Source organism: Rhizophagus irregularis, chromosome 9 (genome assembly GCF_026210795.1).
Source record: "Rhizophagus irregularis chromosome 9, complete sequence".
In the NCBI taxonomy this organism is placed as follows: Eukaryota; Fungi; Glomeromycota; class Glomeromycetes; order Glomerales; family Glomeraceae; genus Rhizophagus; species Rhizophagus irregularis.
The window spans coordinates 2,036,347-2,053,847 of NC_089437.1; the positions used below are offsets into that span (position 1 = coordinate 2,036,347).

The window sequence follows — 17,501 nt, forward strand, 5'->3', positions numbered from 1 at the left end:
TATTCATGGATCAAAGCACTACGATCATACGACTCGGAAATTGGAGCTTCAGGGATTTCGGGTTGAAGACCCTCAGACTTACGTTTCTGCCTCATCTGGTAATTGTGCGAATAAATCTTAGCAGAGTGGCTGGAGCAATACCCTGAATCATTATCAGTATGATATCCACAACCACTAAAAAGGCAGGGTTTTTTTTTCTGATTTTTTTTAATACAATTTCCAGTGCCTATAACACCCGGTGGGGTCACAGCACTTATTTCCACAAATAGTGTTATCCTTCTTGATATGTGCGCAAGTAAAGCGAGCCATGAAAGTATTTTAGGATATAAGACCCTCTTTCACTTTTAATTTTATAATAAATATGTATTTAAATTAATCGGTATTTTAATAAGATAAATTATCTTTTTATACTAACGCTATGGATACATTAGACCAGCCGACAGAAGCCCACAAAAAAATCTACAATCCCAAATCTAATCGCATGATCATTATAAATGGGCCAGCGTATCGTAAAATATTATGTGATGGTTATATGCATTGGAAAGAAGAAAGGCTTTTAATCCCGCCTTTACATGAATTGCCGATATTAAGAAGATATCTTTCTTTCATTTCATATCGTGTCTGGAACATTGTATCGGAAAGAAGTTTACTAGCAGTGGTTAACGAAAAAATAAGCCTATTGCAGATTTTACTCAAAGCTAATTGGCACGATTTTACTTTATGTCAACTATTAAAATTATGCTGGGAGCGTGAAGAGACGAAAGCTTGGAGGAATAACGTACTCATGAAATTCCTCCATCACCCGAATTTAGCTCCTTCAAAGTATAGCCAAGTGCTTTATATGATGCATTCACCAAGACAAATGTTTTAGGACCGGAACATATATTAGCTCTAGCGCGTGCACTTTACTAAAATGCGAATCGATACAGACAATTCGTTCATAGCCTTGGAATGGGGGTTCCATGACATATGTATTTTTGTCGCATATCCCATCTACCCGCAATTTTCAAATATATATAAAACATATCTCGGCCAGAGCTCGTGGCCTCTGCATAAGTTATAATATTCTTTTCCCTTTCCCTAACCCTCCGATAGTTTTCACCGACCATGGATGTCAGAACAATTATTTATTTTTTCGAATTGAACTTTCTCTGCATAGTATATACCAAACAACCTAAGTATAACCAAATATCCTACATATTACCAAATAATAACATGGCTGGCATCGCTACTAGATATGTAACAGAAAACGAGCTCAATAACGAGATGAGTATTGAAGAGCTCAGTCGACACGCACTGGCGTTAGACATCCTTTTGACGGATAAAACTAAGAGGGATCAGGCACGACGTCGTTTCAAGAAAGGATACAACTTTAGCGAAAAACAGGTATTTGCATTAATTCCTAAGCAGACGGCTGGTCGGAAAAAAGAAGGAGCCGTTTCCAATACTCTTGATACCACTCAGGAAATAGAACCAGAAGAGGGGACAGTGAATGTGTGTCAAATTTCACCGAAAGAAACTATTAGAGATTTAGCCGAGCGTATTATCCGAGATAATATTAGCGAAAAAAAGGTAAAAGTTATAGCCAGCGCCTTATCTGAACGGCCTCTAATGCCAGCGCTGGCCTATCACGCCTCACTAGACTTCGAAGAGAACTGAGAGCCCTCGGAGCTTCAAAAAAAATTATCTCGCACATTTATTCCAGACATAACTTGTTCGGCTAATAAAATTCAAAAGGAGTATCAGATGTTACTTTGAGAACGAAGGATCTATTATCCAGACCACTTCTCATTAGAATCGGTTAAGGAAAGACTGATTCATATGTTGTGTCAAATATACCCGATAAACAAGCCCTAGCCGATGTAACGATAATGCTTTGTATTCGCCCTGGCGAAATTAAAGACTTGCACATATTCAATGGAAACGTAACTGGGCATGGGAAAAATCGAGATCAACAAGACGTTCCTCGAGTATTTAGATCACTAGAGAAGAATGAGGAACGGGCGAAGCAATTGCTTATATGGATTCAGGAAGCAATTTCTTCCGGACAGTTACGAGACCCAGGAAAGCCAGGCGTATTATGGTTCAATACATTCCTAAAAAAAGATGAATTTCTCCCCTGAAATAGGTAAGCCGCTACTCCCTAGTTCTTTACGCAAATTAGGGGCGGTATTTGCAGTTGTATCGCATGGTTCAAAGAATTTATCAGAGGCTATGACTATCGCTAGCGAAGCACTTCGCCACAGTGCAGACAACCATGCTCCCCTGCAAAAAACTATACTATAGTCAATTACAGGCCCCGCGGGGTACCTTATGATCAGGCAAAAGCATTCGAGTTCTTTGACGAAAACTAATCGCATATAAGGGTTAGATGATTAGGATCGGAAGAGCGTTACCTCCGGTAACCCTGGTATCATTTATTAATTTTATTTTTTCGCCCAGGCAAGATATAGCATATATAAAGTATCGTAAAAATGGTAACCGACCAAAACCACTCATCCGATAGTACACCCATTGAGCAGGAAGTGTCCAGATATGAGAAAATTGCTAAGCGGATTGCAGATATGGATAGTGCGCTTTCTGAAAAGATGGGGGCACTGGATGAAAAAATGGATAACTACTATTCTGAGTATAAAAAGTCGGTAAAAAGACTGGAAAGAGATGTAGGATCCTTAGAAGATGGATTGGAAAATCTGGACGAATATGTAGTGGAAGATCTGGATGAATGTGTGGATAGGGAAACTGTGGTCGACTTAATTCATGAAATAGTTCCCTTGCTTATTGGTAAAAAAGGGTCAAGAGGCGCTGTGTTAAGAAAGAGCGAGGATATCCCTCATAAGCAACGAAGGAAGGCGCGGACCGAGAAAGGTTAAGCAGATTGTAGTTTGAAGTGGGTCGAGTCGGACACTTTGCATATTTTTTCAGTCAAAGTTATTAAGTTTAGCATATAAATAATCAAAATGGAAAGTGATCAAAAGCATCTAACAGCCTTAACCAATATCCCGCCCAAGTCTACTTCATCTGAGAGTAGTTCATCTAAATCAAGCTCATCCTGAGACTATTGTTCGTACGAATCTAGTTAAGTATCCGGGAGGAAGCTAGTTCATCCGAATCTAGTTTGTCATCTGGTAGTTCGTCTGAATCTAGTTCCTCATCTGAGACTAGCTCATCCGAATCCAGTTCATCCGATTCTGATATTGATGAGATAGTAAACATGATTAAGCATCAAAGAATTAGGAAGCGCCTAGCCCAAAAGAAAGATCAGGAGAAAAATGCATATAATAAAAAATAAGGCTAATTAGCTATCCGATAAATGCCAGTCTAGAGCGATGATAGAGGTTTATTTTTTATTTTGAATATTATATACCATAATAAAAATGATTATTGTGAATTGTATAGTCGAAGAAAATAGTCCCACCCAGGCATCAATTGATACATGCGCCAATGTAAATTGCATTAGCCAAAAACATATTGGTGAATTAGGAATTACATATCATAATGAAAATAATAGCATTAAAACTCCGGATACAACCTATTCCACAATAGGAAAGGTTAATCTGCATATCGGCTTTAATGATGGTGAGAAACATAAAAGCACACCCAGTGAATTCATAGTTGTTGGACCAGATTGGCCGGGACCTGATTTAATTTTAGGAGGGTCTTGGTTTCGAGAAAATGGTGCAACTTTGGATATATGCAATTCAAAACTATTATTAGACGATAATTTTGCGATCCCATTCGAAAAAGTAGACTATATTTCGACATTATCTGATAGTCAAATCCGAACTATGACTGATTTTCCCAGTCCAACCTATAGTCCGGAGTGTATTACTAGCCTTATTTTTTCTGATCGGAAGGTATTCTAACTATATAAGTAAAACAATGCATACAGATAATTTACTTGATCTTCTTCCGCCTGAACTAATACCATCCATTTCAAAGTACCTCCCAGAACGGGATCTAAAAAATGCTCGCAATATAAATAATATATGGGAAAGAGAGGTTAATCTTGAATGGTCCAAAAGAATGAATTTTTTATTTGGGAGAATAGTTCAAGGCAATTATACAGTAAAGGAATATTATTCGAAACTGAAAGAGTGTAATTTAAGCAAAGACTATCCAGAATGGCTTCTTAAAAATCTATTCTTCAGAGAATTATCACCTGAAGATATATTAAAAGTTCGTTTGGATGGGTTACAAGCACTTGCGTTAGATGACATAGTGGAAAGGCTTAGTCCGGAGCAGTAATTGTGTAATTTTATTTTTTCGTTTAAAGATACAGCATATATTATTTATGGTTCATACAAGCATTTTTAATATACAGGAATTACTAGAGCAGATTTTACATTTCTTATTGATAGATAAATCTCTATACCCTGCTCTATTTGTTTGCCGGTCATGGTACAGATGTGCCGTTCCTAGCTTATGGAAATATATCAAACTAAAGGGGAATGACCTGAAATGTTACCATTATTTTCCAGACGATTATACTTATCAAGAGAGAGACCGTACTCGTTTGGAAAGATTTGTAAAAATAATGTGCGAAAAGCATAAGCCAGCTTATGTCTCGAATGTAACCCATCTAGAAATTACTTATTACCATTCGCTTTCGGATAGAAAAATAAAAAATATTGTGGATACATTTCCGAATATAATTCATTTAAATTTCAAAGAAAGTATAGGTTTTGGTGATAGATCACTATTTATAATAGCGGAATCATATCTTAATTTAAGATATCTCAATTTGTGGGATGCTGAAGCGATAACCGATAAAGGCTTATGTGCGATCGTACGATCATGCCGTAACTTAGAACATCTAAATATTTCTTACTGCAGGAATATTACCAATGAATCTTTGTTTGTAATTGCAGATAATTGTCATGATTTACAAGAGTTCCATTTTGCCGAAGCACGTCGGATCACAGATAAATCTATATGTTGCATCTTAAACTCATGCCCAAATTTACGTAAATTTGATATTGCATATAGCAAGGGGAAAATTAAAAATGCTAGTACTTTAATGCAGAGATGTCTCAATATAGAGTATCTTGACTTTGCTGGTGTTATGGCTTTCTATGATGATGCATTAATTGTAGCTATCATTAGAGCATCTCCGAATTTAAGACACTTAGAGATTGGTGGTAATGATATTGATGAGATTGGCTACGGTGCGCTAGCCCATACTTGTCAAAAATTAGAATATTTCGATTTAAGTGGTTGTACATTTATTAGTGAATTATCAATCTGCAATGTTATTCGCTCCTGCCCGAAGATTCAGCATCTCAGCCTTGGATGTTGCAATATTACCAGTACCACTATCAAAGAAATTGCTCGTTCACGTCCCAATTTAAAATTTCTTGATTTGGAGGGGTAGAAATATCAGCAAAAAAGCCATGGACCTAGCTAAATTCAAATATTCATATCGAAAATTTTGATGAAGATTACTGTTCTGATTCGGAATCTTCTAGCTCCGAAACCGAATCAGAGGATGAAGTTGCCTATAATAATGATGTACCTCCTCCGATAATTACGGGTACGGCTGAAACTCCGAATGATTTTATTACTGCATTTAATGATTATCTTAGACAGGTTGGTGGTACTCTGCCGATCTAACTAGTCTGGAGCGATGATCATTAATTAGATTTTTGCTAGACCACATGCATGTACAGTGCTTCTGTGCGACAAAAAATATAGATTAACTTACCTGTTCTAGACATGGGCACTGATCGGTGTTAGCTGAATTTTTGACGAATATTTCGTGCAATTGTTGAGGAGAGAGATTTGGAAATAGCGGATGCCCCTCTCCAGTAAACCGAATTTTATTTACTCCCATTTCACCATATTTCTGTAAAATCACAATTGGAACATCTTCTAATGGACCGTGGAATTCCTCAAACTTTTGGAGATATGCTCTTGCTTTTTCATCGACTTCTTCGCCCTTTCGATTGGTATAGCCAATAATACCGAGTTTATCCCGAATTACTACTATATCATCTTCTAAAGATAAAAGCAAATCAAATAATCTAATTGGTTTATCTGAAGAGGTTTTATCCCTTCTAAGTTCCACTTCTAGAACAGGATTGACATCAATACCAAGTTTCTCCTGTATCGGTATTAAATCCCCCACCAATTCTAACAACAGCTCGTAAGAATTGGCAAGTGTTTTCCCCATGAGCTCGGAATCTGGAGGCACTACTAATTTATTTGCATTGCCAGGGCCAATACCGAGTTTCTCCTGAATAGCTATTATATCCTTCTTCTTATATAAAAACAGTCCATAAAACTGAGCAAGCGTTTCGGGATTATTATTTGCCATGATTGCTATAATAAAGTAATATATTTAATGCAGAAAATTTAGTGAAGCGCCTTAAGGGCCGAGTCCGGAATACTGATCATCAACCCGGATCACTTCGTTCGAAAGAAGATTTTGCTGGGCCATAGATTTCTGTGCAATGATGTAATGGCCGATCACACGGTCAGTCTGTGAAACATTATTTTTTTTTGCATATATATTCGAAAAAGAAAACATACTAACCAGTACCTATATTTTTTCCCCAAACAAATGTGAGAAAATGTGAAGGGAGGTCTAGTTGCCTACCGTAAAAGTAAATACTGACAGCAAAAGCATATGTTATGAAAGGCTGAGGACTTTGGAATTTCGAGATCGCCAGGCGTAAAACCAACTATGTCTTTCCGGTAGATCTACATGTGAAAAGGTAAGAGGATTCCGTTTACATGTGCTTTCATAGAGCTCTTGGCATCATACGACAATGCTAATCACTATTCTTATCTCCTTAACTTCGGCTTGGCGCTCTTTTTTCCCAGCAAGATATAAAGCATGTAGAGGTATGTGGAAGTTCAGCCAACTTTCCGCAAAAAACTTTCCCGTAAAATAACGCAAAATAAGGTATGTATATGCTAGAAGTTATGTATGTATGGGAGCGAGTTTTCTCACTATGGACCTTGTATTTAGGAAAGCAAGATGTCCGATAAGACCAAGGAATCTGATAAGACCAAGACTCCTGACAAGCTTGACAAGTTTCTCGCTGGTGGGGATATTACTCTCAACTGTCTCATTTCTGACGAGGGAGTGAACGATATTTTTGAAGTAACGATATCTAACGCTAACAACAATAGAGTCTCTTCTCTCGCGGAGGCAATCAGAACCCGTCGTCTAGATCGATTTCAAGATATAGATTCGACCAATTTGGCTTTATATAGGGTCGCATTTATAGCTGATAGTGTCATAATCAACAGCTTAAGAAACATCAGTGAATTTGAAGTAGAAGGTGCAATAAGAATGGAACCGCAAGACACCATTTTTACTCATTTTCCTATACAACCCCAACGTATCTTTGGTGGTGAAAAGGGAATTAATGTTATCGTGTACCCTCCCGCTGAAAGGGTGCCGGAGGTACTAAGCAAAGATAATTAGATTTTTTTATCTATATTACATTATCATGTAATAGCGATACAGTCGCAATTTTTATGTATTGTAGGCCAGCTTGGTCCCTTTAGGGCCCTTCCGCCAATATTTTTTATTTCATAAATAAAGTATTATTTTATCGAACGTATATGAGAAAGGGTCACGTGTAATGATGCAATGCCTGTGCTACATAAAAACCTATATTAATGGCCAGTATTCTCTTTCCCATCCCAGAAATAAAATTTTATCTCACTCCGGAAAGTAACACTATTTTTTTGTCCGAGCCAAATATCCCTATAAAAACGTAACACTATGTCTGAAACTAGTACACCTTATACTCCAGCTTCCACCTCCACTACTGTTGCTGGAAATGAGACGGTCTCGCTGGCTGACGAAATTAAAAAATATGACACAGCCAAGCTTATAGAATATTTGCAGGGGCAGGACTTAGGTCTTGACGAGGACGACGAGAAAATACTTCGCAAGGAAAAGATTAAAGGCCAGGACTTCTTTGACATGACCGAAGAAGAGTATATGCAAGATGGTTTAGCAAGAGGACCGGCAAAAAGACTCGTGAAGTTCGCTAAGGAGTGTAAAGATAAAAAGTTGAGGTCGTTCTCCTCGTACAAGACTAAGAAAGACTTGAGTGAGGTGTTGGAGAAATATGGGATTGTTAGCGGGGATATAACTCGCATTCCACAGTTCATACCACGTAAGTAATATCAGATTAAAGGAGTTCTTTTTTATATATTTCGAGCTCACATATCATAATATAGCCATCCACACTATCAACGAAAGCGCCCCTGAATTTAAGCTATGTATTGACGACATCCTTCGTAGAATAAAAAATATGGGTCCAGTTGTAGATAGTAACGAAGCTATGCGGTGCGAGTATATTTCAACGATCTTACATACGGCTGTAAGTATTCTCGGCGACTTGGTAATCACACCTCAGGCAAATATAATTGGTGAAGAAAACACAGGCCGTGTCGACTATGCCATCAAAAAAATTATCAGCGAGCTGCTGGAGGAAATAATTTGCATAACCGAAGGCAAACAGAATCAAGCAACTATAGGTATCTGCCAAAACTTACTACAATGCCGAAGTGCTTGCGATGTAAGTATAACAGATTCTACTAGCTCGCTCGCTATAGGATGATCATGGGCTATTGCTAACTTACTTCTCTATTTCCCTCAGATGAATATAAATATGAACAAGAAAAAAAGAAAGGTGGATGATGCATTCGATCCCGACTACGACTACGTCTATGGTATAGTCAGTACTGGAACTGACTGGTACTTCATTCTTCACAGCACCGAGGGCATCTATAGTACGAGCAGGACTGAATACCGAATTTCACTAACAGAAGACGCTCTCAAAGATGATACAGAATTGCGTAAGAATGTGAAGAGGGTTTTAGAGGTTATAGTAGGTTTATTAAAGGATAGAGCAGTAGGTAGTGAGGAACCCGCAACTAAGAAGCGTCGTGTAGAAGAAATAATCAAGAAAAAATAATCATGTATATTAGATAGACGTCATGTATCGCGGGTGCAGTCCCGATCTTGTATTTATTTTTTTGCATATATTAATAAAAATTTTTCTTGGCAATTTTCCGTGACGGCCCGTCACTCAAATTTTTTAGCAGAATTAAATATATACTAACAGACTTTTGAATATTACATATCTTCTATAAAAGTATTATCAATCATGTCGTCAAACCTTGAATTATTGGAACAACGCATTGCCAACCTTGAAGCTGAAAAAGACGAGCTTAAGAATGAGAATGCGAAATTGAAACGGATTATTGAGGAGAATGCCAGGCGTGATGCTGAGAATGCCGAACACAAGGTCAGAATCGAGGAATTGGAGAAAAATAGTGCAGATATTTCAGCCGAAAATGCTGAGCTTAAAGCCGAATTAGCCAAATTAAGACATGATTTCGATTCCTCCAACCTCACGAGGCCTCAGCAACCCCAGCATGTTACTAATGTGCAGAACTCATGCTCTCTTGAAGAAGATATATCTTCAGCTAAGCCCGAGAGATGCTTCGCTTCGAATGATATACCTGATCTTGTAATAGACCAGCGTGTAGCTGATAACGCGGACATCGAGTCAATGGACACTTTCTTAGATGAGACATTTAAGAAAAGCGTTAGTGATGGGTTTAGGGAGAGGAATAGGGAAAAGAAATTGTTGCATGAATCAGCTACCCAGGACTTATCTGGTGTTTCAAATGAGACCACCTCTTCTGTAATAAAGGACGAAAAATCTCAATCACATAAGAAGAGGGAAGCGGAGAATATTGTACAGGATGTGTTTGATTTCACAGCCACTTCGGCACCTGAGAAAAATCATATGACTGAAATTTCCATGACGGCCCGTCACGAAAAATCTGATATGGATAATCCCCCAAATATATTACAAAATCTAGCCTGCTTAATCCAAGAAGCATGGGATGCGAAAGATGAAGCAATTCTAGCTAACCAAAAAGAATTAGTGTTGGTGTTCCTATATTGTAGAATTCAATAAAAAGACCACAGTGTTTATGACCGAGTATAAAATTGGCGAGAAAAAAGCGAAAGGTATGATTTATGACAATCTTATTAAACTCCTTCGTCCTGGTACTAAACGTAATACATTACTAAAACAAACTCAGAGAGCAAGAGACATATACAAATTATTTGAGAAAATAGGAATTGATAAAATTAAGTATATCACAACGTATAGTGCGAATTCTATATCGGAATTATCTGATAGTCAAATTCAAACTATTGTTGATTATTTCTCCAAGAATCCAAACACTGAATTACCAGATGATCAGGATGGCACTATTATCGATTTCAAAGAGGATATTTCGAATGATCAGGATAATGTATTGGAGGAGCAAGCAAAACCCTTGGTTTTAGCAACGCGGGCTGACTTTGCAGAAACCTTTGGTTTTTACAAAATATGTTAGCGATATTTTTAAAATATACCAGACATATGATATTCCTATTTATGTTATCTCTGTTTTAACTATATGCTGACAATATGTTGAACATATAATATAAAAATCTTATTTTTATATAGTAACTATATGTTAGAGACATGGTAAAATATTATTTTGAATGTTAAATTTATATGGTTATTATATGCCAAATATGTGTCAGAGATGTGATAAAAATATTATTTGAAATATTAATTTTATATAGCCATCATATGGTAAATATGTATCAATAATATAATAGAAATTCAATTTTATATAACAATCATATATTGAAAATATATCGAAGACAGAGTAATAATAATAAAATAATATAATAGCCATGTTTCAAAAATAATAAAATAATATAATGATTGTATGATAAAAATTTCGATTTAAATTAAAATTTCCTCCAATAAATTCATGTACGACTTGATTTTTGAAAGAATTCTCTAGTGTAATATAATAATATAATGTTAGCAATATAGTTGTCTAGCTGATTAAACTGCAGTATAATAAAAACTATTTAAAACATAACTTCAATTAGCCTCATCATGCTTGGTGCTACATGTACTTTTATATTCGTGAATAAAGTGAATTTGAGACGTGATCAATAAAATTGATTGGAAAGATTCAAAACTAACGTGATTCTTCCAGCTTCTGAATATTATAAAGTGGACATCTTGATATAAAATCAACATAGTTCGTCACCTGAAATTAAATAAAAAATAGTGTAAAATTTGACCATTGTTTGCTTTATAGCATATGCGACACCTTTAAATTCTTCATTTAGATCTACAATATCGCCAATATGAAGTTTTAATCGTACAGGTTCTTGATTGTCTTTAATAACCATGTATGAAATTGAACTATAAAATTCTATGTTTTGTTCAATATTGCTGCACTTTAATTTAAATAATCTGCATAAGCTCTATAGAGATTTCGATAAAATGGATGATTATCAGCCAACTTTCTTGATACGTCTTTACACTTAACTTTTTTGGCACTCCATTGATCTTTAATAGCCACCTCTATTTCCAGAAAGAATCAGCAAAACCTAAAAGAGAAAAACCAAAGAATAAACTGTTAATAAGTTGTTAAAATAAAATTATTAAGAAAAAAAATTAAAATTACTTACCAAAATTTCATATCCAAAGATTTGAGAGAACGCCTTAAAAAACATAAAATGAACAGTTAGAAACCATTTGTTAAAAGGCGAAAAAAATTTTGAAAAGTGAAAACATATACTTACCAAAATCCAATATCTTAAGAAATCCGAAAAACTGTCTAAAAAAAAAAAAGAAATGTATTAGAAACTGTTCGTTGAAAGATGGAAAAGTTAAATAAAAAAATAGTCAAAAACTTACCAGAATGTAACCTCTAAAAAAACCTGAAAGAACCATCTAAAAAAAAAGAAAAAAACGAACAGTTAGTAACTATTTATTAAACTAAAAAAGAAAAAAATAAAAATTTTACTTGCCGAATTCCCACGTCCAAAGAGACTCAAAGAATTACCTAAAAAAAAGAACTAAAACTGTTAATAATAGTTCGTTAAAATATTAAAAAAAAAGAATGAAAAATATATTTACCGAAATCTGGTTTCTTAAAAAATAAGTTTTGCAAAAATTGCGAAACTTTCTATATTCAGAAAAAAAAATGGAACCTACAAAGAAATGAGAAAAGTTAGTAACTTTTCTCAAAAAAAAAGTAAAAATTTGTTCGTAAAAACTTACTATATCAAAATCGAACCCAAAAAGGAAAAAGCTTATTTTTAGTTTAAATAAATAACTGCGGCTGTGGCTGCGGTTATATTAATATTGTATCACATGATTCATGTGATATATAATTTTATATAAAATAGTATAAATAGGAGGCTTCCCGAAATAAAATTTTTTTTTTATATTTTTAATGATATTTATATGTGCTCATATATATACACACATATATATATCTAATATAAATAATATAAATAATGATATGTATTCGTCAGAGAATACATTATCAGTTATACTAAATATAATATCAAGTCTATTAAGAAGCTTAATAACGTTGCCTTGAGACTTTCATTAGATTAGAATGAATAAACCATATACTTTAATTAATTAACTCATTTTATTCTTTATGGACTCGTATAATATTATATATTTAATACATTTTAAATGTTTATTTTACATATTCTTTACAATTATATCTTATACACTTTTAGATTGAACAATTATATTTTATTATTCTTTAAATCATTTCATCTCTTTTTTAAAAAAAGTATTTAAAGCTAATCTTTGACGAGATTAGACAGGAACCACTAGAGTAAGAAGCTTAAAGTTTTTGGATTTCCGATGAATATTTGCTCTTTAGATGGATCTAGATGCGTAAAATTTGGTTGATAATTGATATATTGATGATCATATGGCTGTAATTTTTCCGGGATTGTCTGTACAAGTCTGAAGTGTGAACTGTTATCTCAATTGATAACATGTGATTATAAACAAAATGAAAGTATTTTATTTTTTTTTTATTTTAATTTGATGAATGTTTACTAATTGCTCATTTAATTTTTTTCTTTTTAGGGATTCTTTGAAGTACCTTAACTATACTTATACTTTTTATTAGTGGTGCAAACAGTCTGGGTTTATTAGTATAACAGATTTGAGGTTAAAGGTCATAAGCTATCCCACCAGCTGGCAAAGTGTATGAAATTTCTTTAATTCACAAAGAAAGCCTTGCTAAAGTCATCTTTAGTGTAGGTCTAGTAATACATTGCCTTAATTGAGCGTGGCTACGAAGTTTATGATTCTTAAGTAGTGCTCCAACTATATATATATATCAAAATATCTTATGTTTAATTACACAATTTATTGACTACCATTTAAATTTAACATGTGTATAAAAGTCACAATTTGTTATTATACATTTTTGCTATATATCAATAAATTAACAACTATTACTTTTTAACATTAGGTAAATTTGAACACAATTTTATTTCAGATAATATTTTCGTTAATGGATTAATAAAAAAAATTGTTGTATTAACATTCTTATTGCCGAGTTGAAGTGAAAGGACAAAAAGGATAAAATCTATAATTTAAATTTTTTTTTAAAAAAAAATATAATTGTATTATTTAAAATTAAAAAAAATTAAGGTTTCATAGTACTGCCTTCATATAGCCAATATAGGACAGCCGAGACGAAAAAAAATGCCACTAGCGATCGACCTTATAGTCATATGATAGTCACATGCTAGAAGCGTTGTTATTCATATATCAACAACATATTCAAAATATATTATTCGTATTTTTACTTCAAATTGGTTTTTCTGAAACATAAAAATAAAAATATATTATTCGTATATCAACAAAAGCATTCAAAATATGTTATTCATATAACAACAGCATATTTGAAATATATTAACAATGTATTCAAAATATTCACTATATCATTAGTTTGAGTACATATTTTAACATACTTTGAAAATATTGTAAAATTATTTTATTCATATTACAAAATTATTTACTACATTAGTTTAAATTTCAACATATATTAAAAATATTATAACATTATTTTATTAATATTACAAACATATTACGTATATTAAAATATGTAGAACATATATATACCATCTGTTAATAACATGTAGTGATTATGTCTAACATATTTTGTGAAAATCAGAGGTTTCTGCAAAGGAGGTAAGCATTCCAACTGCACCTATTCCATTAACTCATGTCTCCAATTCTTCAGGTGATTCCTCCAGCTCGAAAAAATTGGATGCCAAGGTAAAGGTGGTGCCACCTATTCCTCAATCCGAGACTCTAGTCCATGACCGATCCTATTTTCGCAACAAGATATTGGATCAATATCCTAATCTATATAAAGAATGTAGTAGTGAAAATTTCGATTATTATGGGATTACTGATGAGACATCATGCGGGGACTACATCTGTCCATTATGCAAATTAGGTCATGATGATGAAGAAATAGAAGGTGAGTATAAAGCCGGATCTTACTTTATTAAATGTGAACAGCATGAAATTGAGATAACTGCATAGTCTTACCCCTCGTTAGCATAGCTAACCTGGGGTGGGAGAAAAGTGATATATTTCTTAACAGATAGATTTTCTTTTTTTGACCCTTTCACCCCGCAGTTCTTGAACAAGGGGGCGGGGATTTAAATTGTTTGCAGTCATATAAAAAGGAAAATGACTGAGTCTGTTAAAATACTAACCGCCAATTATCTGGATTGGCATGCCAAATTAACTGGGTTACCAAGTATTTTGACAGATAAGATTCGTTCCAAATTATACAAAAGATATAAAAAAGAAACTGGAAATGAGCCATGGCAACTATCAGAAGTACATGAATCGGAAGTTATAAATTCAAAGCCAGAAAAAGGGCCCATCACCTTCGAAGCCAAACCCGATCCAGAATTAATTATCAAATCCGTCTTAGAGCACTTCCCATACTTGAAATTCGGAAATAGTTTCAGAGGGATTGATAATTATGATTTTACATCACCTCAGCCGTGGAGTTCACCATGCCCTATCTGTGATGGAAAACATGGGAATTATGGATTACATGGCTCATGGTACTGCGAAAATGGGAATCAGCTCCCTTATGATCCTGAATTAGCGAAGTTCTATTCTCAAGATAAGTTGGAATATTGTCTCACCTGCAACACTTCAAGCAATAAATTAAAATTTGCAATTATGACATAATCGATCACCTGAAATGCGCAGTACAGTATCGGTAAAATTTGCCGAAGAATAAGCAATCTATGATAATCTTGCCCATCACTGTCATATTGCTTGTTTTAGCTTATAATCTTTCAATTGTGAAACAAATTGAGTTAGAATTGCGCTTTTGTTATTATAATCGTGTGAAAATCAAACATATCAATGTGAGTATATATATACCTGTCAAAAAAATTCATGAAACTTGAAAAAAAAAATAATTTGCAATTTTTACGACCGCGCAGTAAATATAAGATCAATTTCTATTCTCTAACCTATTCTGGTCGTTTTTTTTTATTGCTTTGAAACATCCTAACCTAAATTGGTATATCCGCAGTTGATAAACTATGACTGAGTTTGAATTTATAGAACGCACAGACTCCGCTTGTCCGTTCATAGTAAAAATGTGGGTTCTTCTTGAAGGCTCGCCTAGTCCCTTAAAGTTGAAAGCGGACATAACTAAGGTCTCAGATTTAGATGACTTTAAAGGAATTCTCAAACACGAGTACGAAGAGTTAACGAATGTCAGGCCACAAAATATTGTATTTTTGCATCATAACAATACTCTTAAACCAAATGAAGACGTCCAAACTTTGGCCAATACAGCAACAGCTGAGAACCCGCTCGTTGTTCGTTACCCGATCTCGGCTGTAAACAGTAAGTGAGGTTTATTTTCTTGGCTTTGTTTTTTCCCGCTTCAAGCAAGTACTTATTAGTTTCCTTCAAATGCAGTTAAGGTGACATTTGTGTATGGACAGAAGCAGGGCAAACGCGAAATACCACATACTAGTGGTTCTTTCGATCAGTTGCAAGCCCTTGCTAGAGAAATATTTAAGGATTTAGAGGAAGGAACTATTTATTTTGTAAATGATGGAACGGAGATCTGGAACGCATACAACTTTAACACCGTAGTAAAGTCTCAAACAGCACAAGACAACAACGTTGTGCTTAAATTAAAAATTTTGATCGAGGGAAAAAAGAAATATAGTGACTGGAAGCTTAAAGACGTGTTTAAGGACATACTAAAAAAACCAACATACAATTCACTTTCCGATATGCCGGTACTTGACATGACAGAGCTTCCCCCATTAGATCCGCCATTTAATCAGAATCAATTGACAAAATTTGTTGACGAAATTAAAGTTAAGCTTAGTTCACTTCGGGATGAATTCGGAAATGAGACGAAGAATCGTTTATACATTGACGCATTCATGACGCATGCAGTTGATTATATACGAACCCAGATAAATAAGTCAGTAAGATTAGACATGGAGCAAGGACTAGACGGGTATGGTCCTGTAGATTACTGGGTAAAGTTAGTTGAAATTTTGTTGTTTTTATGCGAAGCAAAAGCTGAAGACATGAACCAAGGATCTTCTCAAGCTATTGTGCAGGCTCAGAGTGGAATTGAACAATTAAGTAAACTAGGATATGAGGAATTATTGATCTATGGAATAGCCTCAACTGGAAAGCTATGGCGATTTATCCGTTGGAGTGGATCATCAGAAAATCCGGAAGTTCATATTAGCAAAGAATATACATGCAATTTCAAGGGTGAATTGGCAGACGAAAAAGAAATATTAACATATATTGCTCAGATATTAACAGTGCAAGTTTATCTTTATGATAAAAACAGTGAACATCCTTCAAAGCGAGTTAAAGTAAATGAAAAATAAATTTTTATTCATATATTTAGCATATGTTCTTTCAAATATTGATTGTAAAACAAATATCTGTATTCTGTATTTAACCTAGCAATTTATGAAATAATAAAGTTTTCGTTTACAAGGTTCTTGGTTTTTTATCACCATGTTTGTATACTAATTCAGAATTTTTCCAACGATCTATCTTTGATAAATGTGCGGTTTAACATCCTTACAATTTCACACATGATTTACCTTATATGTATATTATACTCCTCAAACAAATACATAGCAATGGAAAACACAGGAATTATGCGAATGGTATAGTAATATTGTCTTAGATGTAACAGTTTTGCATAGGCCAGTTGCGCAGAAGATATCGGGAAAATTCTTGCCGAAGAATAGGGGCTGTGCGACGTAAGATTGGCATATATATTCACATTATTTTTTCGACTTTATTTTCGCATGTCATGTCTCAGCGACAAGCGCGCCACGCTATTATCATACTTACAAAACAATATTCAGGTATGGATATCTTTGCCGGCAATCATTATTTCGCATATGGGGTTTGGGGGTGTATATGCTAATCCTTCGTCATTCTTTTATTGATTTGTAAGGGATTAACGGAATGACAAAATGCGGTGCGTAATTGCTAATGAAAATCCGGGGAATGTTTTCTCCTGCAAATTTTACAAATGATATAAAAGCGGGTTAGATTGATCCCAAAATTACATCTCACCTTCAC

General features: G+C 34.4%; 12 protein-coding genes across 12 annotated transcripts; 11 read left to right on the forward strand and 1 right to left on the reverse strand.

The window, feature by feature from the left end:
- Nucleotides 1–418: 418 nt before the first annotated feature.
- On the forward strand, nt 419–871 carry OCT59_029489 (uncharacterized protein; the record flags this gene model as incomplete). Its single annotated transcript, XM_066144272.1, has 1 exon — nt 419–871. The coding sequence occupies one exon, from the start codon at nt 419–421 to the stop codon at nt 869–871; it is 453 nt and encodes a 150-aa protein (XP_065994723.1).
- Nucleotides 872–1,215: 344 nt separating this feature from the next.
- Nucleotides 1,216–1,659, forward strand: OCT59_029490 (uncharacterized protein; the record flags this gene model as incomplete). Its single annotated transcript, XM_066144282.1, has 1 exon — nt 1,216–1,659. The coding sequence occupies one exon, from the start codon at nt 1,216–1,218 to the stop codon at nt 1,657–1,659; it is 444 nt and encodes a 147-aa protein (XP_065994724.1).
- A 212-nt stretch (nt 1,660–1,871) lies between these two features.
- OCT59_029491 (uncharacterized protein) lies at nt 1,872–2,123 on the forward strand (the record flags this gene model as incomplete). Its single annotated transcript, XM_066144290.1, has 1 exon — nt 1,872–2,123. One exon carries the CDS (start codon nt 1,872–1,874, stop codon nt 2,121–2,123), a length of 252 nt encoding a protein of 83 aa, XP_065994725.1.
- Nucleotides 2,124–2,474: 351 nt separating this feature from the next.
- Nucleotides 2,475–2,873, forward strand: OCT59_029492 (uncharacterized protein; the record flags this gene model as incomplete). Its single annotated transcript, XM_066144298.1, has 1 exon — nt 2,475–2,873. The coding sequence occupies one exon, from the start codon at nt 2,475–2,477 to the stop codon at nt 2,871–2,873; it is 399 nt and encodes a 132-aa protein (XP_065994726.1).
- Nucleotides 2,874–3,377: 504 nt separating this feature from the next.
- Nucleotides 3,378–4,248, forward strand: OCT59_029493 (uncharacterized protein; the record flags this gene model as incomplete). The annotated part of the gene is made up of 2 exons (XM_066144303.1): nt 3,378–3,857; nt 3,943–4,248. 2 exons carry the CDS (start codon nt 3,378–3,380, stop codon nt 4,246–4,248), a joined length of 786 nt encoding a protein of 261 aa, XP_065994727.1.
- A 289-nt stretch (nt 4,249–4,537) lies between these two features.
- OCT59_029494 (uncharacterized protein) lies at nt 4,538–5,613 on the forward strand (the record flags this gene model as incomplete). Its single annotated transcript, XM_066144307.1, has 2 exons — nt 4,538–5,370; nt 5,469–5,613. The coding sequence occupies 2 exons, from the start codon at nt 4,538–4,540 to the stop codon at nt 5,611–5,613; spliced, it is 978 nt and encodes a 325-aa protein (XP_065994728.1).
- An 82-nt stretch (nt 5,614–5,695) lies between these two features.
- Nucleotides 5,696–6,316, reverse strand: OCT59_029495 (uncharacterized protein; the record flags this gene model as incomplete). The annotated part of the gene is made up of 1 exon (XM_025328599.2): nt 5,696–6,316. The coding sequence occupies one exon, from the start codon at nt 6,314–6,316 to the stop codon at nt 5,696–5,698; it is 621 nt and encodes a 206-aa protein (XP_025165914.2).
- A 2,818-nt stretch (nt 6,317–9,134) lies between these two features.
- OCT59_029496 (uncharacterized protein) lies at nt 9,135–9,956 on the forward strand (the record flags this gene model as incomplete). The annotated part of the gene is made up of 1 exon (XM_025334203.2): nt 9,135–9,956. One exon carries the CDS (start codon nt 9,135–9,137, stop codon nt 9,954–9,956), a length of 822 nt encoding a protein of 273 aa, XP_025165917.2.
- Nucleotides 9,957–10,011: 55 nt separating this feature from the next.
- Nucleotides 10,012–10,383, forward strand: OCT59_029497 (uncharacterized protein; the record flags this gene model as incomplete). The annotated part of the gene is made up of 1 exon (XM_066144324.1): nt 10,012–10,383. One exon carries the CDS (start codon nt 10,012–10,014, stop codon nt 10,381–10,383), a length of 372 nt encoding a protein of 123 aa, XP_065994729.1.
- Nucleotides 10,384–14,106: 3,723 nt separating this feature from the next.
- On the forward strand, nt 14,107–14,432 carry OCT59_029498 (uncharacterized protein; the record flags this gene model as incomplete). The annotated part of the gene is made up of 2 exons (XM_066144329.1): nt 14,107–14,159; nt 14,267–14,432. 2 exons carry the CDS (start codon nt 14,107–14,109, stop codon nt 14,430–14,432), a joined length of 219 nt encoding a protein of 72 aa, XP_065994730.1.
- A 150-nt stretch (nt 14,433–14,582) lies between these two features.
- Nucleotides 14,583–15,098, forward strand: OCT59_029499 (uncharacterized protein; the record flags this gene model as incomplete). Its single annotated transcript, XM_066144336.1, has 1 exon — nt 14,583–15,098. The coding sequence occupies one exon, from the start codon at nt 14,583–14,585 to the stop codon at nt 15,096–15,098; it is 516 nt and encodes a 171-aa protein (XP_065994731.1).
- A 419-nt stretch (nt 15,099–15,517) lies between these two features.
- On the forward strand, nt 15,518–16,789 carry OCT59_029500 (uncharacterized protein; the record flags this gene model as incomplete). Its single annotated transcript, XM_025328600.2, has 2 exons — nt 15,518–15,770; nt 15,846–16,789. The coding sequence occupies 2 exons, from the start codon at nt 15,518–15,520 to the stop codon at nt 16,787–16,789; spliced, it is 1,197 nt and encodes a 398-aa protein (XP_025165918.2).
- Nucleotides 16,790–17,501: the final 712 nt, after the last annotated feature.